At 39.8% G+C, this 24,073-nt stretch overlaps 1 protein-coding gene across 2 annotated transcripts; it reads left to right on the forward strand.

Moving 5' to 3' along the window:
- Positions 1-106: 106 nt before the first annotated feature.
- top2b (DNA topoisomerase II beta) lies at positions 107-22,107 on the forward strand. 2 transcript variants are annotated; one of them, XM_084562843.1, is made up of 36 exons: positions 107-717; positions 3,101-3,265; positions 4,532-4,622; positions 6,193-6,256; positions 7,460-7,605; positions 7,931-8,028; positions 8,607-8,819; positions 9,285-9,458; positions 9,552-9,653; positions 9,757-9,894; positions 10,001-10,139; positions 10,621-10,778; positions 11,487-11,612; positions 11,702-11,812; positions 11,992-12,097; positions 12,223-12,332; positions 12,543-12,635; positions 12,826-12,940; positions 13,125-13,246; positions 13,880-14,028; positions 14,240-14,471; positions 15,453-15,587; positions 15,708-15,908; positions 15,999-16,194; positions 16,289-16,380; positions 16,549-16,704; positions 16,912-16,995; positions 17,309-17,503; positions 17,741-17,867; positions 18,243-18,395; positions 19,611-19,818; positions 20,030-20,112; positions 20,403-20,498; positions 20,758-20,889; positions 20,994-21,079; positions 21,610-22,107. In XM_084562843.1, the coding sequence occupies exons 1-36, from the start codon at positions 676-678 to the stop codon at positions 21,790-21,792; spliced, it is 4,821 nt and encodes a 1,606-aa protein (XP_084418969.1). In that variant the 5' UTR covers positions 107-675; the 3' UTR covers positions 21,793-22,107. The 2 variants fall into 2 exon arrangements, with proteins under 2 accessions (XP_084418969.1, XP_084418970.1); XM_084562844.1 differs by lacking the exons at positions 107-717; positions 3,101-3,265; positions 4,532-4,622; positions 6,193-6,256; positions 7,460-7,605 and adding an exon at positions 8,337-8,362 and having other exon boundaries at positions 7,934-8,028.
- The last annotated feature ends 1,966 nt before the right edge of the window (positions 22,108-24,073 follow it).

Consider the following 24,073-nt stretch of genomic DNA (forward strand, 5'->3'; position numbering starts at 1 on the left):
CGAGTCTAGTGTAAAGCTGTGACAATATGTGTTATATTATTGACTGTCTGCTCTTTCAGTGCTGATGCTTGACTGAGTTTTTGCCGCCATCTTGCGTTGGAAAAAAAACAAGCCGGCGTTTCCTATTGGTCTAAATACCGGTGCTTTTGAAAAGCAGCCATCTGATTGGTCGATTTATATGCGAGACGATTCGCCGTCTATCTTGCAGATGGCGGAGCCGGACATCGGTAGCTACTGTTAGCTAATATTCGTTTTATTTCTAAATGAAACGTATTTAATTAATATCCTTTCCCCAAGCGTTCCAGTCAAACGACTGTTTTAATGTGTTTTTTTCTCCACGTGAAATTGTAAACCTATTTAACGCGTGCGTTTTGTACAGTATTTATTTTGAAGCAAGTATCCCGGTTAGCATCTTTGTTGGAAGTTTAGGCCTACTGTGCCACCGCTTGTCGATTTTAACAATAGCTGCGATACACTCCCCTCCTCTGCTTGTTTTGATACACTCTGTAAGGATTATCGTCTCGGCAAACGAAGAAAGAACATGGGCGGTAAGCAGGTCTGGGTTCCTTTCAGCCAGTGAGACGTTTGCTATGTTGGCGGACTTTTAATTTCACTGGAACTGAAGACGTTTTGCCAGCTGCATCACAAAAAATAACAAGAGGATCACAAAGGAAGATGTCCAACGGCGCTGCGGGAAGCGGGGGTCTGGCTTGGATGGTGAGTTAGTTTGGTATACTAACTAACTAACTTAGACGTTTTTAATTTAGTGTTGTTGCGTTTTTTTTTTTATTAAAGCTTCCGTGTTATCCCACTCATATCAGATGTGGGTTGGTTCCAGCTTAGCATTTAAATCTCCTGGCGAGTCCGTAGTGTTTATTTACCTACCCCAAATACGCTCGTTAAATGTTAGCCAGCTGCGGTCTCCATTTAAATTTCAGACCGGATTTTAAATACCCCAACACCGGTTTAAAGAGCCTGGGAGAGTTTTTGAACTCCTGTCTGAGTCTTGCACCCCGAAGAGTTTACACTTTCAAGTTAAAGTTGGAGAGAACAGTTTACCTCGACAAGGTTAACGTTAAGGTTGAGTTAAATTAACTTTGGTTTTATTTCAACTTTAACCCACAAAGTTGAATTCACAGAGCTAACTCACAGCAGTAGTTATGAGTAATGTTTATTATAGTGTAAATATTATGAATGGACACGCTTATCTCAGCGAACGTAGCTTTCACGGTACCCTAGTGGTTCTACAACCTGGTTTTAAAGTATTTACTGCAGTATTACCTCTATTCCACAATCAGATTCATATTTTTTGTCATATTTATATTCCACTTCCTTCTTTAGATTATCCTTTTCCGTACTGTTTTTTATGTTGTTCATACTGGGCTTCTTACAGAACTGAAACAATGTCCTTGCACTGTACAACTATTCTCTTACCTTCTGCAAGTCTTGTAATAAGCAGCAGGAGATGTGTACTACTGAGAGTGAGCCGGAATTCCCGTCGGTGTAGGTGCAAACACTTAAAGAGTAGTCGGGTGACCCAGACTCCCAGAGCCTTACCCGCTCACACACATTCATCTCAAGAGTCCGACCTAACTTGAACTGTCTGGTCTGGGGTTGCATTCATTAAATTGGCTTTAAATACTAGATATGTATGAGGTCTTAGCTCATAATAACCCTGTGATTAACAACAAACCTTTGCTGCCATCCTGTATAATGTGGACACAAGCCTCTTAACCCAGTGGTCTTTTGGATTCTGTTTTAGCTGCTGTTTGTTTTACATTTGGTCTCTATACTCTTTACGCAGTATGTGAAGCATGTTGAATTGTTGTTAAAGGGTTTCTAATCGGTAGACTTTAAGAGCCTTGCTGGTACTATGTGCTGCATAGTGGAGTAGCAAACACAACACAGTGTTACATTCATTTTTTTATCATTTCTTCTGTGTATTCTAAAAATATGGACTGTGTTTGTTTACTGGATATATTTAAAGGGGCTTTTCTTCAGGGGAATCGCACAGAGGAAGCCTTTTGTGTGAATGTGTAGGGGGTGGGGGTGTCTGGGGTCACTTGGGTCACTGTGGAGGTCATTACTCTTGTATGAATTGCCTGCCACTGGGCCTTTGGTAATTCCTGCCCATTAGTATAATAGCGTAAAGTGATAATATTAGCGTGCTAGTTGTCTTTAACATTTCACATTGAAGACAAAATAAAAAAAAGGAAGTTAGACAAAAAATGCAAACAACCCTGTCTTCTAATAAAAATGCATATGAAATATACGATATAAATACAAGTCACAAATATATTATTTTATTGTCTATTCTCATGTATTCATTTTATTGTCATATGCTCACCAGTTATTATCTGTAGATCCATTGACAAAATTTACTCTAGTTTGGAATAGAGGGAGAATTTACAGTGTTACAGGCAGTTTAGACTTCTGCGTTAAGTTGCCGCTGAACCTACGGCGACAGCGCAGACCCTAACTCTGTAACTGGTGTGCACCTCCCCAGAAATAACTACATGCCGCGGGAACACAGACCACAAGAGCTGTGACTGGTCCACTTGATAGTAGCGTGTTTCTGCTTTAGTATTTCCATCTGCTTCTCCATCTCTGGAACACATCGAGGAAAGGTTAACTGAGGAGGTTCGGAGATATGAACATTTATATGACTCGTCTTTGGTGAAATTTCAGCGAAAGTTTCAGTTGCCATTGTTGTAAGGCAGGCAGGCAGTACAAACAAAAAATAACCTGATTGGCAAAAAAGACAGCGCCAACTAGCATTTGGGTGGCGTTGTTACAGAGGGAGCCAGACTGACGAGTGCACAAGTATAAATGGCTCGCACTGGCGTAGGATGCGTGCGTAAGTTACGACATCTAGGTCCCACAGTACTCTAAAAGAGCCTATACAGTTATACAATAATGGTAGATACAGTTTATCTGTCTCCAAACTCACAAGCCCCTGATATGACCTGGGATTCTGCAGTGGTGATGAGCACTGATAGTGATGTCAACAGCACAGCGCAGCATTGCCACTTTCTCACATGTGCAGGGGTTATCCTGCAATTATGCATCTTATTAACAACAACCATGTTCTCCCCAACAGGAGGCTGCAAATGGAAGGGGTGAGACTGGAAAGATGGAAGGGACCAAGAAAGAAAAGGCAGGCTCCAAGTTGTCCGTGGAGCGAGTGTACCAGAAGAAGACCCAACTAGAGCACATCCTTCTCCGTCCAGACACATACATTGGCACTGTGGAACCCATTACCCAGGTGAGTCAGGAGTAAATGGCCTTCTGTTGTTGACTACAGGCAGAAAGTTTTGGAACTGCAGAAGAAAATTGTATATGCACTAACAGCCTAAATGACAGACTCATTTATTAAAATCTGACCTAGAGGAACCAGATGTGATGGCATGTTATCATAGTTAACATTGAGTAACAGCTGACTGATCGTTGAGACACTATGTAGTTCAAATTTCAACAACAAAAACAATTGGACATCTGTAATTCATTTTAACATTCAATGATATGTATGTCTCATAGAATGAGACAACATACTTTAGACAGAGAGAACTTGCAGGATTAAGATTTTTCCTTGTCTGTAAACCTGACCGGAATCAGGACAACCTCTGGTTCATTCTACAGATTGTAACAGATCACTGGAAGAAACTACTTTTGAGTGGCCATCTTTGAATTTAGCTGTTGTCTGCCTCTGAAACATTGCAGGGTGTCTTTAGCTATTATATGACTCCAGGCATTTTTGACATTCATGTGTAGGATGTTTTCCATTTAACATGTCATGAAGTCATAGAGATCTCTGTAACAGAAGAGACCCTCTTGATTGCAATCACACTGACAATGTCTAAATACTGCTCTGATGTTGAAATTAGCCCTTCCTTCATGCTGAGGGGGAAGCTAACGGCTCAGCAGCATACTGCAGTAAACAGTGTTTTGTGCATACGTAACTTCCTGCTTTGCCTAGTTTCACATGCTGTTTACTGTGTGAGAACTTCTCCATAACAGAAACAGCAGCAGGTGCAAAAAGGCAGAAGGCTGTTATTTTCACAAATGGGCTGAGGATGACATGACATTATGTCATCTAGTATACACAAAATTACAGTTGGTGTGTTAGTGACCCAGAATTGCTGCCAATAAAAGTTAATAGAGTTCAGTCAGTGGAAATTTGGTAATTGATTAGTCTTTTAAGCAATCAAGAAATGAAACTTATGTCTGTTATTCAGCCTTCATGCAGCATCATTAATTGAGAGAATAGATTTCCATATCCAAATTTAGTTAAGACTGCAGCAGATGCAAAGCTGGCACATGATTAGCCTAATAAGTGATTATTTCCTTTCACTACATGCAGTGCATAAATGTTTTTTTTTTTTTTCTGTAGTGTTTTCCTATTTGTATTCGTGGTGCATAGTAATTTCTTTCCGCTCTGCATCTTATGATGGACAGTTGAATGAGAATAAAATTAAATTGGAACTTACTGCTTCAGCCTTGTGTTAATGTTTTTATTTTGAACATTTTACAGCAAATGTGGGTCTTTGATGAAGAAATAGGAATGAACCAGAGGGAAATCACCTATGTTCCCGGATTGTACAAAATCTTTGATGAAATTCTCGGTGAGTGAATCCAAATTATTCCTTTACTCTGCACAGTTAATGTGAAGGTCCATTTGTCAGTTGATTCTTCTTTCTTATACCTGGGGCACCGGAGGCTTGTTATCACTGTAAAACTGACAGCATCATTCACTGAGTCTCTGTGCTCTTGGCATTGCTTATCAGCACTCATCTAGGTCTGGACGTTGAGATTAGTGTCCCTCTGTGAGCTATCTTTGTATGTGCTGTCTGGAGTCCCACTGCACACATCTGTGACAGATGAGAAGTTGACTTAGGAATCATTTCATTGTTTGAGGCGGCTACAGTCAGAGCTGCAGTTTATTTTTCTCTGTAACGTGCCGGCACTCCCTACTTTCCCTGGCTAAACAAAAAGTTAATAAGGCGCTCTGTTAGATATTTGTTTTAATGACTCAGTTAAATGTGGGAGTAATGCTGTGCTTGATGCCTGTGCTTGTAAAGTGCACTAGTGTAATCAGCTTTTAAATGATGCTACTCAACAGTGTGCGCCACACAGGAGTGCTGTTGATGATCACTTTCCTCTGCACACTTAGCCCCCTTAGCCTGTGTGTTTATGAAGGTGTTTGATTAATGACACAGTTTCATTGTCTTATTGAGCGCCGAACTAAACCAAGTGTGGTAGATTGTTCTCGTTTAATTGCTTTTAAGTCCGCAGTGTTCTAAATTGTATCCAGATATGACAGCCTCCTCATTGTTTGCACTAATTATTTCAACCCATTTTGGAAGATACTCCTGTAGCTTTCGTATCACAAATAGTTCCCACATTGATCTCTTCTTTACATGCAAAATATTACATCTGTTCAATTAAATTCAGTGTTGTAATACTATATAATGTTGAGTCATTTGTTTGAAAAATCCACTTTGTCACTGTCGAATTGTCAGTGAATAAAGCGAGTGGGTAGTTGGTGATTACATTCAGTGTAAGCAGAGAAGTCTCAGATTCTCAGGTTGATTCCTTTCCATTTGAGGTGATTTTGAAGGGTTGTGATGGTTAAATGTACATGGATAACATATATATATATATATATATATATTAACAATGTATGCTAGTTTTTTTCCCATGGCTTTCCACAGCATCTCTCTGGATTTTATAAATCTGGTACTGATGTCTGTGCGGTGCAGTTGAGAGCTAAGTAGTACTTTGAGTAAAAGAGAGCAAATCTCTAATCAGCCAGAATGAAATAATATATTAATAACTTTAAACAGCTTAAGTCAATCATGGAGGAAACAGGGAAATTATTTTTCACTTTAGTATAATCCTGACATTTGTTCATGTTATAAATAAGAAAATGAACAATGACATTTTGCAGTTTTTGAAGGCATTATTAAGCATAAATGCCAAAAATGTGCAGGTTTATTTGGGCCTCATATGGTTGGTTAGACAACAATATATCACCATGCTCTGTGGGAAATTCTGATGAGCACTCTTGTCTTTCTGGCATGTTAAAGACTAACAAGCTGAGAAGATAACAATTATCATTCTGATGTTTGCTATGAAATCCTCAGTTGGTTAACTCTTTGTGCCTTACTTTGTGTTTTGATGTTTCTTCTTCAGTCAATGCAGCCGACAACAAACAAAGGGACAAGAACATGACTGGCATTAAGATCACCATTGACCCGTGAGTACATCACCATATAATTAACAGAAAGATATGAATTTCTGTCAAACATTAAATCTTTGTCTTTAAGAACCAACAATTAGGCAGTGAGTGTACGTGTGATGTGGATGGTCTGTCTGGCCACGTGACTACTCCTGCCTGTATTCAGCTGAATGCTCTGTACCATCATGCAGTGAATATAACTTGGACATTGTGAATGAATAGAGTAGATGGGAGACGTTTGAGAACTTGTTTCATGTGAAATCACAGTATAAAGATTCTGTTCTTAAATTGAATGAGCGCTTTTGTTTATTTGTGGTTCACTTCAATCCTGCCAACTGAAGGACATGATGATGTTTAAGCTGACAGCTTAAACATCATCATGTCCTTCAGCTGAGCTGCTCCTCTCTCTAATGTCCCCTGCTGTATACATGATAGCATTAGCCCTGCTGCACTCAGGTCTCTGCTGCTAATGTGGCTTCACAGAGATCTTGATGCTCCGCTCCCTCAGTCCATGTTTGTGGCCTGAGCTCATTAAGCACTCATTTATATTTTTCTTCTCACCACAATCTAAACACTTCATGTTATCTCAAATTTATTGGTCTCGGATGTCTTGGATAGTTTTCATTTTTTAGTTTATAGGCCTACACCTCTGGCCTCCGTGAATGTCTAGATGAAATAGCTGCTGGTTATCTAAAGCTTACTTTATACTCCCACAACTGGTCTATGCAGACTCTATGCTGTATGGAGACAGTCCGCTGAAAGCATTAAATCTGTTCTGTAATTATGCCACTAAATCACTAGGAAGACATCTGAGTAGATGCTTTGTAAAAGGCTGAAAAAAGGCGAATTTTCTGTTCTTTTGTCAGGCCGCGGAGCTATGTCAAGGTAATAGATTTCAGACCGGTCATGTCTTTTGCGATCTGTGTCGTCGCAATGCGTAGTTATATTGCTGGGGAGAGGCGTGTCAGGCTATGGTGTAGGCTGCAGCGTAGAAGTGATTCCCGACTATAAACCAAGCTTAAGTTACATACTAACTCCTATTATGCCCCTTTTTGTATAATGGCTCATGTTTCATTTGTGACTTGAAGCTTAAGATGCAGCAGAGTCTGTACAGAAAGAATATGGATGTTCATAGATGTATAGCATCTCAACCAGTATGGAAGGGGGCAGTGGCTTACACTGTGTACTACCAATATACTCTTTTTTTTCTGCCTCCACCAGTGAATCCAACACCATTTCTATCTGGAACAATGGTAAAGGAATTCCTGTGGTGGAGCATAAGGATGAGAAGATGTACGTCCCAGCTCTCATTTTTGGCCACTTGCTCACCTCCAGCAACTATGATGATGATGAGAAGAAAGTCACAGGTGAGAGCAGCTACATCAACATCTTAATCAGTAGTTCTAGGCCCTTTTCACAGCAGCCAGTTTAATATGTCAAACGTCAACACATGTGTAATTGTCCTGTTATATTTGATGTATTTCATAACCATTCTGGTAACCTAGCATGCAAAATACCAGATCCCTAGGCAACCTTAATGTAACAGAGCTATAATTAATGGTAATAATTATGCCTGTTTACCCTGCTTCGACAAGTCAAACTCACTGCTGTGAAAATGGTCTATTATTGTCATTGCAGAAAGGGCAATGTTGCTAACTGCTGTCTGCAAACTAACCCTTTATTTGTCTTCAGGTGGAAGGAATGGGTACGGTGCTAAACTCTGCAACATCTTCAGCACTAAGTTTACTGTGGAAACTGCTTGCAAGGAGTATAGACACAGTTTCAAACAGGTGAGGTTCCTCTTCAAGCAGATCAGAGTAACTAGTTCTGAGTAATAATATTGTCATTGGTTTTATTTTTTATTTTACAGATTATAGGTAGTTCTATTGCTTGTCTCAAAGAGGGTGTTTACTTTGTGAGCTAAATACAGCTGATGTCTGTGGAAGCCATTACGCACTCTAAATAAATTTCAGTTCAGTTATAGTCACCTTGAGGCCATAGTCGTGCTTGTTCACAAACTGTAACGCCTTAAGAGTTTGATACAAAATCTTGACCCGTGCTTGTTGATGTGTGAATGAAGTAATTGTTGTTCTTATAGGGTTGTGACAGTTGATCATACCTCAGGTAGGGTTGTGTATGTTATTACTTTTGCACCTTCAAGGGTTGCACAAGCACAATTACTAATCCACCGGGTGTTTCATGTCAAGGCTGTGTGGGACATAAATGCACTCAATACAGCGACTTCGAGCACATAGAGCTGTATGAACAGTGAGATTGTTTATTACACTATAAGTCATAGAAGAGAAGACGAGGCTTTGCAGGAACAGCAGGTTTATTTATACGTTATTATATGTTTGGTCATCTTCAGACGTGGCAGAACAACATGACAAAGACGACTGACCCCAAGATCAAGTTCTTCGACGGGGATGACTTCACCTGCGTGACGTTCCAGCCAGACCTCTCCAAGTTCAAGATGGAGAAACTGGATAAGGATATTGTGGCGCTTCTTACCCGCAGAGCATATGATATAGCTGGCTCTTGCAGAGGAGTCAAAGTTACACTGAATGGCAAGAAATTACCTGTAAGTCTCTTTCTCTGTCTCATTACACATTTTCCTGCTGTATTAGATATAAAGTTTGTGTTGAGGTTTAACTGGTTTGGGATTTTGACGGTGAAAGACATTACATTTCAAGTGTACAGTTCCATGAAGCTGTGATCCATGATTGCCTGCAAAGCGTCTTCGACAATTTGCCACAAGTCATCTGTGGATTTAGTCTGTGTTAGTGTCTTTCTCTCTTAAGCCTCAGGCATGATGTTGAGAGGCTCAACATCATGCCTGAGGCTCTGTGGGGGTCAGACCATCTGTTGCGGTGGTCCTTGTTCTTCTTGTAACTGAAAATAGATCAACTGGTCATGCTGCTTAATGAATTTAGAACCAAACTGACTTATGTTATATTTATAATATGAACTTTTCACAGTGCAATATATATGGTGGCTTTTCGTTATGCATAACAAAAAAGTCTATCTGTTCTCTCTGTCAATAAAGGTTACTGGGTTCCGCAGCTATGTGGATCTGTACGTGAAAGACAAGCTAGATGAAACAGGCGTGGCCCTGAAGGTGGTGAATGAAACTGTGAGCGATCGGTGGGAGGTTTGCCTCACCATGAGCGAGAAAGGATTCCAGCAAATCAGCTTTGTAAACAGCATTGCCACGACGAAGGTAACTTCATATGAACAGTGTGGATAAAAAGTGGTACGAATAAACGTGGAATCCAAGAGTAAACATGTTTCTGATACTGAGAATATGTTGTAGGGCGGCAGACATATTGATTATGTGGTGGACCAGATTGTGTCCAAACTTATTGAAGTGGTGAAGAAGAAGAATAAGGCAGGAGTGACGGTGAAACCTTTCCAGGTGAAATAACCAATGATTTGTCAAACATTTCAGTGGGACTATAAGGGGGGATTTACTACAGATGTCTGAAAACCAGTTAACTTTCCTCTAATTTGTACTTTAGGTGAAGAACCATATCTGGGTGTTTGTGAACGCGCTGATCGAGAATCCAAGCTTTGACTCCCAAACCAAGGAGAACATGACACTCCAGACCAAGAGCTTTGGCTCCAAGTGTGTTCTGTCAGAGAAGTTTATCAGAGCTGTAAGGACATTTCTGACTCACTTTTCACGGTTTTATTTAATCCATTTTGTTGTAAAATAGTTGGACGACAGTCATGAAACAGAGTTTTCCTCTTTGTGATCTACAGGCAACCAACTGCGGGATCGTGGAGAGTATACTCAACTGGGTGAAGTTCAAAGCTCAAACACAGCTGAATAAGAAGTGCTCATCTGTGAAGCACAGCAAGATCAAAGGCATCCCCAAGCTAGATGACGCCAATGATGCTGGTGTGTTAACAGTGTGATTACTTATTAATGTGTAGAAGAATGGCACAACCTCAGTGTCCAGCTGGTGTGGTTGCTGCCTCTGAAACTAAATCATGAGTGCTGATATGGATTTGAGAGTGAGGATTACAGAACACTTCAGTGCTAAAAAAAACAATAGAATAAGCAATTACAATGCCTTAGGGGTGCATTATATGAGTCTTACCTAATAGTCTATGTTTACCCTGACTATTTGCTTTACTAGTAATTGCCCAACTTTACATTACAGTTAATGTAAACTTTTTCATGTTACCATAATATTCCAGCAACAGCTAGAATTCATGACATACTCACTGCTCAGCACTGGTGTAAATAATATTTACTATAGCTTTACTATAACATCGTGACTTACAATAGAATAAATATAGCTAATTCAAGTCGAGATGAGATCTGTACAGTGTTAAACACTCATGAGCTAATAATGCTTTTCATATCTGTGTCCAAGGTGGCAAACACTCCTCTGAATGCACTCTCATCCTCACTGAGGGAGACTCAGCTAAGTCTCTGGCGGTCTCTGGACTGGGAGTCATCGGACGTGACCGCTACGGCGTTTTCCCACTGAGAGGCAAGATCCTGAATGTGCGAGAGGCAACGCACAAGCAGGTACGAGGCTGCATAATACAATACAAACACCAACAGAAAAAGCAGTTGTCGTCAGTAAATGTTGTTTATGGAGCAGGGTCTTTTAACCTGGTCCATACTTGGATATTGGATTCAAAACATTTCAACCTCTGCTTCTTTGATTTTGATCATTCTTTCATTATTGTCTTCTGTAAGTCCCTCAACTTTATGGAAGTGCTGTAGTTCTTTTAACAAAAATGGCATAAATGTCATTGGTAAAGAGGGATCAATCAGCAATGGAAAAAATATGGTGTGAGGAATCATGCTTCACCCTTCTTGTTGGGCTTACTGTACATGTGGAGCCTCACTATCTGTAGCTCATAAGGATGCAGAGGCCATGTTAGCAATCAATAATCAAGTAATGAATGAAATCCGGTGAACACGTTTCTTTGGGCTAATAACATTATTTTACAGTTTTTTGTTCGTTGCATTAGGACTTTGGAAAAGAGATAATGCAAACAGCAAGTAATGAGTCAGGAGTAAAAGTAAAACGTCACCCAATGACGTAAAAATTATCAGCTTCTTTGCTGGAGGCTGGTTTACACGACGCAGCACTGTTTTGATTTTGTCAAATCAATAAACTTAAAGGTAGCCAAAATCAGTGTAGACTGGAATTTGTTTATTATCTGTGGGAATCTGTGTCTGAATTAAGTTTTCACTTAAATCTGTTGTTATCCTTTTTGTCAACAGATTATGGAAAACGCTGAGATTAATAACATCATCAAAATCGTTGGCCTCCAGTACAAGAAGAGCTATGACGACGCAGAGTCACTGAGGAGCCTGCGCTATGGCAAGATCATGATTATGACAGATCAGGTGACTTGCCTCATGAACATGCTCTCACAGACCTGGTGTGATTAGTAGTTCCTCAGAAAGTAGTTTTAACATTTCTTATGTTGTCCCAGGATCAAGACGGATCGCATATCAAAGGTCTGCTCATCAATTTCTTCCACCACAACTGGCCCTCTCTGCTCAAACACACATTCCTGGAGGAGTTTATCACACCCATTGTCAAGGTAAGAGAGTAACACACTGACAAATACTTCTAAGCTTTTGTCAGCACAAAGCAGCAAAATATGCAAAGTATCATTTAGCACAGACAGGTTTTCACCACAGAGACATAACTTTCAGATGTCTCAAGGACAAAAAGTGAACACAGATGACATGATTGTTGCTATGATTTATATTTCTGCAGGCGACCAAGAACAAGCAGGAGCTGGCCTTCTACAGCCTTCCAGAGTTTGAAGAGTGGAAGAAACAAACAGAAAATAATAAAACCTGGCATATAAAGTACTACAAAGGTTTGTTCGTTGAATATTTATTATTTAATCTTTAGATAAGAGTAATTTTATAGACTCAGTAAAATGTTTCAGTTTGATAATTACTCAAAGTTGTTTCCTCTAAAAGCTTCTGATTTATGTTCCAGGTTTGGGTACAAGCACAAGCAAAGAGGCAAAAGAATACTTTGCTGACATGGAGAAGCACCGCATCACATTTAGATACAGCGGTGCAGAGGATGACGCTGCCATCACTCTGGTGAGTTTAATCTTATGGTCCAATATTGTTGTTAGGAGGAACAAGACTGGAAAAAGCTGTCTGTGAACTTAAACCTTAAAACTGATTTTTTTGGGGAGAGAATCAAGAAAGTGGATGTTGTTGTGATGTCATACGGGATTTAACCATTAGTATATATGATGAACAACTGGACGCTGATAATATAATAATATAATGCCTGTTTTGCTCCAGGCCTTCAGTAAGAAGAAGACAGATGACAGGAAGGAGTGGCTGACTAACTTCATGGAGGACAGACGTCAGAGGAGGATGCACGGCTTGCCAGAGGTCTGTGACTTTGCGTAAAACTTATGTGAGGCAGAAGAAAGGTCTTTGTGAAGATGATTGTTTTTTTTCTGCGTATTCGCTTCGCACACTGTATTGCAGCAGCATTTGATGATTTGTGTCTTTTTTTTCAGATACCAGTTTGAAGTGAAAATTGTTTAACAGTGAAATCGTTTTTTCTTTATTATTTTAGCAATTCCTTTATGGAACTAATGCCAGGCACCTCTCCTACAATGACTTCATCAACAAAGAGCTGATTCTGTTTTCTAACTCTGACAACGAGCGATCTATTCCATCCTTGGTTGATGGTTGGTATACTCCCTGTATCTCTAAACTGTTTGATGTGCTGCATTGCTTTTGTGGAGTAATGTATCTTTTTGTATCAATTTTATAAAGTCAATTTTGTGTAAAGCTATGATCGTTTTTACCATCACTATCTGTTTTGACTTTAGAAGAGATGAGATGCTGATGGTATGTATGTGTTGCTTTCAGGTTTAAAGCCAGGTCAGAGGAAGGTGTTGTTTACCTGCTTAAAGAGGAATGACAAGAGGGAAGTGAAGGTAGCACAACTGGCCGGTTCAGTGGCAGAGATGTCTGCATACCATCATGGAGAGGTACATTTAATTCATTAAGTGTCCTAACAGTCATAAAAATGGAGAAAGATGCAGTTACTAGGATCTGTCATATATAATTGTAATTAGGCATTTTATTTAGACTAAATAAAATGTAGTTTGAGTTTGACCTTATTTTACATTCTCTATTCTCATTCTCGGCCCTATATGCTAGTTCAGTGAACAGTTCTCGTTGTTTGTGGGGGATTCATGCTGACATTGGTCTAAAGAGAGACCATGAACCGTTCACAAGAGTTTGCTGATGTGAAAGCCCAAGCGTGATATGCGGCTCAAACTTTCAACTTACAAGACCTACTGCTAGTCTTAATCTTGGTGCCAGATAACACATGTCACTTTTACTCTTGGTGATTTGGCTAGCGTGACGTTTGGGCCCATGTATGCATATGTTATGCATTAACCAATTTTTAATCATGAAATTTCTGCTGGTTAACATAGGAAACTGTGTCTCTGAAATCAGGACGTAAAGTTTACATGCACACTAAACTCAAAACACAACAACTGAATGCTCCAGAAATTCAGTGAATACAATGATACTTTTGACGTAAACCCATAAACTCATGGACTCTCTGTCCTGTTGACTGTTACTCACCACCCACTTCCAATTTGTCTATACAGCAAGCCCTCATGATGACCATAGTGAACTTGGCCCAGAACTTTGTGGGTAGCAACAATGTGAACATCCTGCAGCCTCTGGGTCAGTTTGGTACTCGCATCAATGGAGGCAAGGATGCTGCCAGCCCTCGTTATATCTTCACAATGCTCAGGTAAAGTGACAAGAAACCTGTTTTTTTTTTTTTTTTTGTTCATGTTAGGTGATGATACCAACATGAGTGTTTTATTTATAGGCTTTTTGTGACACCTTTATTCATTCACAAAATGTGTTTGTTATACGGACCCTTAATACGTATCATTATATTATCAATATCATTAATAAAGATTAACTTGAATGCATAATGGTGGTCTTATTTCCCACAGTCCACTTGCCAAGCTGTTATTCCCAGCCATGGACTTCAACCTCCTCAAATTCCTGTATGATGACAACCAGAAGGTGGAGCCAGAGTGGTACATTCCCATCATTCCACTGTTGCTGGTGAACGGTGCAGAAGGCATTGGGACAGGCTGGGCTTGTAAGATTCCTAACTACGACCCCAGAGAGATTGTCAACAACATCAACAGATTGCTCAACCACCAGGATCCCCTGCCCATGGTAAACAGTCTGAAAACTCAGTACTTGAAAAGAAAACCATTCACTAATGGACTTTGCGTGTACACTGCCAGCAGCTTGGTTGAGAGGTTTGACATTGACCATGGTACTGCTGGAAAGTATCCTCTCCAAGTTGTTTGCCCCACACATTCTCTATTGATTTTCCAGATGTTCACATTTAACAAGACATCAGTTTAACAAGTTAAAGATAATATGATTAAATATTAATCATATCTAACTGTGTGTCAGCTCAAAGATTGTGGAAGTAGTAATTCATTTCTTAAACAAATTCACTAATGAGCAGGAAATTTTCTACTGAATAAAGTGAGCATTCATAGTTCATAAGATGGAGGAGTGAAAAGAGAGCATCAATCAGTAAAGCTGAGAAACCTAAACAGCAAACTTATAAACAGAAGCATATTAATGAATCATTGCTTAAGTCAAACTGCTTTTAGTATCAATCAGATCTGAATATCAGCAGGTCCTGACTTTTGACATGATGTTGGTATAAGGACACAAAAGATGGACTGTTTCAGTGCAGCTTGATATAACGGGTAAAACTAAACAGGGATAAATGTGCATGTTAAGTTTGATTGATAGTGAACCTTCTCAGCAAGTAGTATGGGTACAAGTAATGTAAAATAAATTGGTGAAAGGTGCAAATCTAGCTAACATGTAAAGACCAGAAAATGCTATAACTAGAAACCTTTAACAACTACGTAATCAATGGCTGGTTTTGCATTGTTTAGTCCATACTTTTTTTAATTCTAAAATTGAACTCATCTTCTTGTGGAAATTAAACAAAGGGAGAATGTTTGCAGCCATGACACATGCACACAGCGCACGGCTTGTTGCTAAAGTTGTGAATAAAATCTTTGCATTTGATGATGTGCATTGATGCAAGTTTGATGCATCTATTTAGATGAAAAACAAGACAATTCTCTCAGTTTTACTCTTCCCTCTGTATTTTTTGTCACCAAACAGCTGCCCAGTTACAAAAACTTCAAAGGGGTGATCCATGAACTGGGTCAGAACCAGTTCCTGGTCAGTGGAGAGGTGTCGGTTATAGACAAAAACACCATTGAGATCACTGAGCTTCCAGTCCGGACATGGACGCAGGTACAGTTCAGCTTCCTTTCTCTGGAGGATCTAAAAATCATAATAATTTAAACAGCATGCATGGTAAATGAATTGGATGTATCATTGTGAATAACTGTGCATCTTTGCTCTGGTTTACAGGCTTATAAGGAGTCTGTGCTAGAGCCCATGCTGCAGGGCACTGACAAAACACCAGCTCTCATCAATGACTATAAGGAATACCACACTGACACCACAGTCAAGTTTGTGGTACGCATGTCTGAGGAGAAACTGGCCCAGGCAGAGGCAGTTGGCCTCCACAAAGTCTTCAAACTGCAGTCCAGTCTCACCTGCAACTCCATGGTAAATGGTTAACGTTGGCTGGTTGTGTTTTATTTCCTGTTTTAAAATATGGTGTGTATTGAAATAATTGCTTTACTGTTTAATTTTTAGGTGCTGTTTGACCACATGGGTTGTCTGAAGAGATACGATTCAGTCCAAGACATCCTCAAGGAGTTCTTTGAGCTTCGCCTGCACTACTACAAACTGAGGAAGGACTGGTTACTGGGCAGCCTGGGAGCAGAGGCTTCCAAACTGTCTAATCAGGCTCGCTTTGTGTTGGAAAAGATTGAGGGGAAAATTTCAATAGGTAGGAATACTTAAAATACTTGCAGCTCTATTCGCCTCATTTAAGAGTCTTATCACTATGTTTTTCTTCTAACCCATTTTTTCTGTTCAAATAGAGAACAAATCCAAGCGTGAGCTGATCCGCATGCTGGTTCAGAAAGGCTATGAATCAGATCCAGTGGCTGCCTGGGCCAAAGCTCAGGAAAAGGTATGAAAGAGTTGCTTGAAAATACATACACATGCAATGCTCACAGAAAATCATTAGGTATACAGTCATTGTTACTGGTCATGGCAGCAAGTCAGTAAATCCACATTACACATAAAGAGAGCAACATGTGTGATTTTGCATGATACGATTTTGTTTTACCTCTGACAGGCTCAGGAAGAAGATTACCGTGATGGGAATGACAGTGACAGCTCAGTGGACTCTGGTTCCTCATCAGGACCAAACTTCAACTACATCCTCAACATGCCTCTGTGGTGCTTGACTAAAGAGAAAGTGGAAGAACTGCTCAAACAGAGGGACCTAAAGGTATATTGTTGTATGACTTATTTCACTGACTGACATCAGTCACTGGCATTATGTCATGTCTTTGAAGAGTTATTGTAGCAGTTGTAGTTCAGGGGTTAGCTAAATAAAACAAGTGCCAAGAGACTTCCTTAACCTGCTGTGATCTGGGACCATGAAAATGTGTAGTTGACATGTGTTGATTAACAAACTGAATGTGTGTTTGTGCAGAGAGGAGAGCTGAATGACCTGCAGAAGAAATCTTCAGAGGATCTGTGGAAGGAGGACTTAGCGGTCTTCATTAACGAGCTCGATGTAAGTTTTGGGCCGATAGTCATTTACTACTGTACCACCATCCAAACTTGTGGACAGTCACAGCTGAGAGTTTACTGTTTGTTCAATTTGCACAGCGTTCTAGTTGATGAGCTTTAGTAGTGCTGGTAGATGGAATTTGTTACCTCAAACAACTACTTTTTCCATGTTTTTTTAATAGTTTTTATTAGCGGATGTATTAGCGATGTGTTTGTGTTGGCCACCAACATTATTTCTTTTTCAATATTAGCCTTTATTTAAGACTTTATTGTATTAGGAAAGTTGTATGATTTAATTTCTGTTTTTCTTCTGTTAGAATGTCGAGGCTCAGGAGCGAGAGGATCAAAGTGCCGGAAGGGCCATCAAACTGGTGAAGGGTAAAGTGGGCAAACCTAAAGCGAAAAAGCTGAACCTGGAGGAGACTATGCCCTCACCATTTGGCCGCAGGGTGGAGCCTCCAACTCAGGCTATCAAATCTGATGCAGCCAAGAAACTAACCAAAAAGAAGAAGGTAGCTACTGGGTTTGGCTTAAAATATTTTTAGAATGAATCTTAATTCACACTATAAACTGGTGTAGAACTACACACACATTTGATGTAACATAGCTTCCACTGCATTATGACTAGAACACAAATCATCACACAGGTACAATGGCAAATAATGAGACAAATACGAGTCCCAGCTATTTTAATTGCCAAATTAAAAGGAATAAATCCAGGTATGTCTCCGGTTGTGTTCTCCTCTCAGGGTGACTCAGACCCAGCGGTGAAGTTAGAATTTGATGATGATGGCTTGGGTGGCGAAGGAGTTACAGGAGAAAACTCTGTAGCCAAACCAAAAGCTCCACGTGTCAAGAAAGAGAAGAAAGAACCTGGTAAGTACTTTTCATGTTCAGACCATCACTTTTATTTTCCCATCCCGGTGTGTTACTTTGAAAAAGAACAAATATTTCTCAGTTGCAAACTTTTTGAAGGTTGAGGATGATCTTATTTTGTGAGAAGGAATGGAATTGTGCTTGCTGTAGAATAAATGATTTATTACTGCTGGCAGATATTTACCAACCATTTTCTAACAAGTATTGTGTTGGTTTTTCTGTATATATCACTTTGAAAAGTACATATTACCCCTTGCCTCTTTTAGTGCTTTGTGCTGCAGTGAGAAAACACTAATCCATTATTGAAGAAGCACAAACTTCTCAGTCCTAAGTGAAGATACAGACAGTCTGATAACCTTGTTTACTTGGTTACAGGAGCTCCCAGAGTGAGGAAACCTCCTGCTCCCAAAACTGCTAAGAAGGTGAAGAAGAGAAACCCCTGGTCTGAAGACGAGTCCAAGTCAGACAGTGACATGGAGAACAGTGAACCCGTCCGTCCTAGAGAGACCAAGTCCCAGAGGTCATCAGGTATGCTTATATTTAGTATCAGCAGTTACTACTCATCAGTTGCACTGTATTGTTGTACTGCATTATTTTTCAATCTAACAAGTACTATGTATGTCCCAAAGCTTGAAATATGTTATTCCTCTATGCCATAGAGCTTCACTATTATTCATAACTTATGAAAAACATTCATTCATAAACACATGCACATTGTACTTTATTTTCAAGCAGTCCTTCATCCAGCACCCTTCTGCTTTAAATACTCAATAGAGCATCAAATATGGATTGCTGCTGAAAATAGTTCCCGACAAATGTTTTGTTTCCACTTTTTTGTGGAACGTTGGTTGAAAACTACCACGATGAGCTCTTTGAAACCTTTTTGTAAAAATAAATCCATTGTCATATTTGGATAAAAAGAGAAGATTGTTGAACATGTAAATGAATTGATAGCTCTGGTCATTTTGTGGGATTTGTTGACAAAGTCAAAGATTTCCAATAGTTCAGCCCTATTCTTTCAGACACTGAGCATCACTATGCAGTCAGACCACTGTTGAATAATTTGACAGAGCTGCTGCAGCTGCCACAGCTGTCAGATACACCTGGCTTTCTGTATAGTATCAAAGCTGTATTCCTAACCTTTTATTCTGGCCTGATTGTATTTTTGAACAAAATAGAAACAAAACTTTGTTGGTCATGACACACATGAATTTTAATATCACAGTCAAGTGCAGTAGAGCTATTTATGATGGAAAACAGGTTTAGGCTTTTAAGTAATTTAACTGGAAGACTCGGGGAAGCCTCACTGGGAATTTGATATTTTGATTTTAGGCAGAACTATAAAACTATGAAAGTGCAGCGTCATTCACTTGGAATAATAAAGACACTTTTTTGAATCCTGAGAATTTCGGAGGAAGTTGAATAATTAAAAGTATTAAAGTTGTTTACTAGTAACAAATTTCAAAATCTTTTATTAATACGCCCAGATTCTTTGATATGACCCACCGTCAGGCTGAGGTAGCTGGTTTTGGTGACTGGTACCGTTTCATTTCAATCCACACTGAACTCCTTGACTTTAAATCACCTGGGGCCGAAAATAACTGATTAGTCTCTGTTGGCTTCAAGTGTCTGACGGTGCAGTCTGATGCAACCTAGCCGCAACACAAATAATTATTGAACAGGGTATCAGAACTCCCTGCACTCATAATGGGGTGTGACACAGAATCTGCTCTCATCTTTCAGCTGCCAAGCCAAAATACACGTTCGACTTCTCAGAGGAGGAGGGAGATGAAGAGGAGAACGGAGATGACGACGCCGCTTCTTCTCCAGTGAGGTCGTTGAAAGATGACTTCAGTTTCTCTGACACCAAGGATCGCTACGACGACCATAATGATGAAGACGAAGAAGAAGACAATGAAGACTCCTACTCTCCCGCGAAACAAAAGACGACGTAAGGTTTAGGAGTGCACAGCATGTTCATGAGACGGTGGTAGTTGTTACAGTTGGATCACAGCCATTATCCTCACGGACATTGCCCCTGGTTCAAATGCAGCTCTTCCATGTCATTCATCTTTTCTGTCCACTCGCATCCCGTCATCTCAAAAATGTCCCAGAATATTCAGAAAATAAATGTTGAATCCTTTGTTTTTGCTTCTTTGAAGTTCTGCTCCTGTAGCTAAAAAGAAAGACACAACCAGCATCTTCTCTTCGAAGTCAGCCTTCTCTGAAAAGAGCAATGACAGTGGTGAGTATCAACTCAGTGTCCGTGTACGGTCATGTGTAGAGACACCAGTGGCACCATCCTTTATCTTTTTTTCAATGAACTGGATACAAATAGAAAAACACAGCTTATGCACACAGTAAAAACATCATCATAAGATCATTATGGGCCATAATAGAGAATGAAAATGTGCTGTTCACATCGCCATTATATAGACATAGACATGTATTATTTAATGCCCCAGGCAGCAGGGACCTGTACAGGAAGTGCAGCAGTGTGCAGCAGTTGACCACTGGCTTGTGTTTGTCTTGTAGACGGATCCAAGTCTGAGAGTGATGATGACAACGGTCCAGTGTTGTCTACTTACTCCAGCAGCTCTGCATTTGACAAACTATCGCCAGCAAAGAAAGGTAATGTCCCAGTATGTCCAGCAGAGACTGCTCTCACTCAGCATGATGGCTGCCACGCTGTGAGAGCCTAAAGTGATCTAATATGAACCAGGACATTGTGGATGCAACCTATCAAGGCATTGTCTTAGCAGGCTCCATTTTGTGCCTCCATCGTGGCTTACAGTGTTGTGATAGATTTTATTATGTGGTGCTTTACATGTCCCTTTAATAGAGTGCACATTTCATGTTTAATGACCATGTTTTTATTTGTGATGTGCAGCAGCTAAAAAGCCCTCAGATGCAGCTCCCAAAACCAAGAAACCACCAGCACCAAAAGCAAAGAAACCAGATAAATCCATCTGGGACTCTGACTCTGACACCGGGTCCAAGAAGCCAGCACCAGCTCTTAAAGGTACTGTGGACATTTCATTTATTTATCATAACATAATTTAAATAAGTGAATGAAAATCACTTTGTTGGTGGGGTGCCTTTTGTCACCGTTTGATTTTGTTGTAGGCAAAGGTCGGGGGCGGAAGAGGAAGGGCTCCGGCTCTGAAGATGATTACAGTCCGATGAAGAAAATGGCAAAACCTGCCGGCAGAGTGAGTATGTTGTTGTGTTTAGAGAAGGCAGCATCATAAATATTTGAAGATGTGCATTATCAGGAATTAACATGAAAAGATTCTTAGAACATAGTGTATTGAGAGCCAGTGAAACATTTCGTACTGCCAGTGGTTCATGTTTTACCTTCAGTAATATTTATTCTCAGTTTAGAAAACTCTACAAATCCAATCTGAGCACTGAGACAAGCGTCTAAACTGAAGGTCTGTAGAGGTGCAACTGAAAACCAGCTGAAATAAGTGAATATAATGTTGGAAGAACAGCATGTCTGAGTGACGTTTTTTCCAAGGCTGGAGGGAGCTTGTGATTTTTCCCTGATATAGGCTCATTTCCCTAGTTCTCCTTACAGTGACATTGGTAACACAGACCCTGACTGTAAATGAGATCATTATATTGTGGTAATGCTCCCATACTTAAATGAAGGATCTGAATATGATCTAAACACCCTGTCTAGTGCAGTACTTATCTGAAGGGTCACCATCATAAAGTGTTTTCTCATCTTGCTGCACAGAAGCCTCAGAAGCCTCAGAAGCCACAGAAACCTCCATCGGATGACGACGACGATGACGAAAGCAACAGCCCGAGTGCCACCAGTGCCCCATCCCGCGACCGGCCGGGCCGCTCCAAGAAGGAAGTGAAGTACTTCCACGAGTCAGACAACGAGGAAGAAGATGACGACGACATGTTTGATTAAAGCAAACTTCCATCCCTTTCAAACACACTCGTACAGAAGTTTCCTCCTCCTGTGTCCCCCACAGACTTTTGTACATTTCCTGTTTCATTTTCTTTTCATTAACGGTGATGTTCAATGATTTTTTATGTGTAGGTGTTTTACACTTTTTATTATGACACATATACAGGTTTCTTTTTTTTTTACGCTCATTGAAATGTTCTGTATTTGTCTGAGGCGGCTTTTAGAAGTTTAGAACGCTGTGCTTTAGCACATTTTAACTGTTAAAATACTATGTAACTTTTTGAACATGAAGTTGAAAGTAAACAATGAAATGTCCTTTGGTTTGCTGTCTGACTCTTTTATGAGAAATCCTGGAGGTAGAAGAGCTCAGCAGACACTCGAAAGAATGGCAGTTTGATTCAACAGACGGCGTATCCATTAAATGGTAGGACTTTTTAGTTACAGCACTCAAGATGCAGGAGGAGGAAGTAGAGATGTTTACTCTACTTGGTCCATTAATTATTAGCAAGAGCAGAGTTGGTTTTGCAAGCTTTTGTGAATTTAGGGAAGCTAGGGTTTTTCATACACAATAAAGCTCAAGTTCATGATCATTTGAGTTGCCATGGTAATTAATGTTGCAGACTCAACATTCAGGGAGCGGGTTTTGTTTTGTAGCATTAAGAAATAGAAATGGAAAATGGATGACCTGGGAATATCTCTGTTGCGGGTATAGATGAAAAATGTGGGTCCTCATACATTTGTCCACCTTTTCAATCGATTTCTTAATAACTATTATTCTTAGCTTTTTTGTGCTGTATTTAAACGTATTTTTGGGGTAATACTTTTAGCTTTGACTTTTTTAAATTCTCTGTTTTATTGTTGGTATAGGTTAGTTAGTTAAATAACCCTTAATCTGATTTGTCAAAATGCACGTTGGCTAAATTTCAACTCGTCACGTCTTTTACATATGCAAAAGAAAAACCAAGTGACACCTAGAATGATGGTATACTTGGAAAAAGACATTTGTAATTTTGACTAGTCACAGCACATTATGTTATTTCTAGATATCTTAACGGACAGGGAAAGGTTAATATTACATATCTTTTAACTAGTTACTCTGAATTCAAATTCATATGTACTTAATATCTCTAGGATATGTCATAAATGTTCTGCAGATTTTTCTTCTAAACCTTTACATGTCAGACTATGATAGTGTGACATGATGGCTCAGAAGGGAAGCCAAAATATGGATCAGGCTTGGCCATCATAAATTCTCACCACTTCCAAGTAGCTACTGATCAGTGAAAAGTTATTTGATTATAGAAAAAAAACCCTATGTTGTCACTATTATCAATACCACTGAAAAAGTTTTGAAGTTAATGCTGATATTGTAGCTAGGAAGCTAAGAGCACACCCAATCTACGGGTAAATGTAGTTGATTATGAAGCTAGTATGCAACTAGAATTTACTAAACATTAACATGTAGAGCATTCCTGAGTGCCATCAACGCATCATGCTGTGGATATTCAAATTAAAAATATATCAAGTTTGTTGTCCACGTGTGCAAAATATGATAATCTAAGGGTCAGTTGTCATAACATTGAGTGCACATTGTGAAATCTAAAGTGGAAATTCACCATCAAAATGTTCCAACGTCAGATGTTGCTTCTCCTATTAGTTGGACTCCAGACAAACCACATTAACCCCACCTTTAAAGTCTAATGTGTAGATTTGGATGGATCTACGGACAGAAATGGAAATACACTGCTCAAAAACTTTAGCTGCTATACACGGAAAAGTAATCAGTATAATCTGACATGAAGCATTAAGAACACACGTTTTAAAATAAATATATTTTATTACTTTGCCAGGACAGTTCATGGTAAAGTTAAACAGTATATGAACATAAAAAGCATATGTTAATGTACAAACGAGAACAATATTTAAAATGGAGAGCGGAAACGGATCCGAGCTCAAACCTTGAAGCAGCTCCCGTGGTCGACTTCTTTCTACAGGCCGGCAGCAGAGGTCGACGGAATGGGTCCGCGACAGCCCCCCACTCACTTCCACCCTCAAGCCCAGCAAGATGTGAGCAGTTATGTCTTTAACGAAACTGTACAGCACTGCATATGACTGGTGGTGAGGTTCTCTGATACTGACAGGAAAAAGGCGATTGTGGACATTGATGTTTGCCAAGAACACCTTCAGGACAGACGACAACAGAGCTACTGTTAATGATTCATATTGAGGTTCACAGTCATGACTTGTGGCTCCTGGTTAGGTTGTTTCATCTAGGGTAAGA

This window comes from Chelon labrosus (assembly GCF_963514085.1).
Source record: "Chelon labrosus genome assembly, chromosome: 16".
NCBI lineage: Eukaryota > Metazoa > Chordata > Actinopteri > Mugiliformes > Mugilidae > Chelon > Chelon labrosus.

Coding starts and splice junctions, on each gene's coding strand:
- top2b (XM_084562843.1), top strand. CDS start 676: ATGTCCAACGGCGCTGCGGGAAGCGGGGGTCTGGCTTGGATG. Junction 15,909..15,998: donor GTCTCACCTGCAACTCCATG/GTAAATGGTTAA, acceptor TTTAATTTTTAG/GTGCTGTTTGACCACATGGG. Junction 17,868..18,242: donor GAAAGAGAAGAAAGAACCTG/GTAAGTACTTTT, acceptor ACTTGGTTACAG/GAGCTCCCAGAGTGAGGAAA.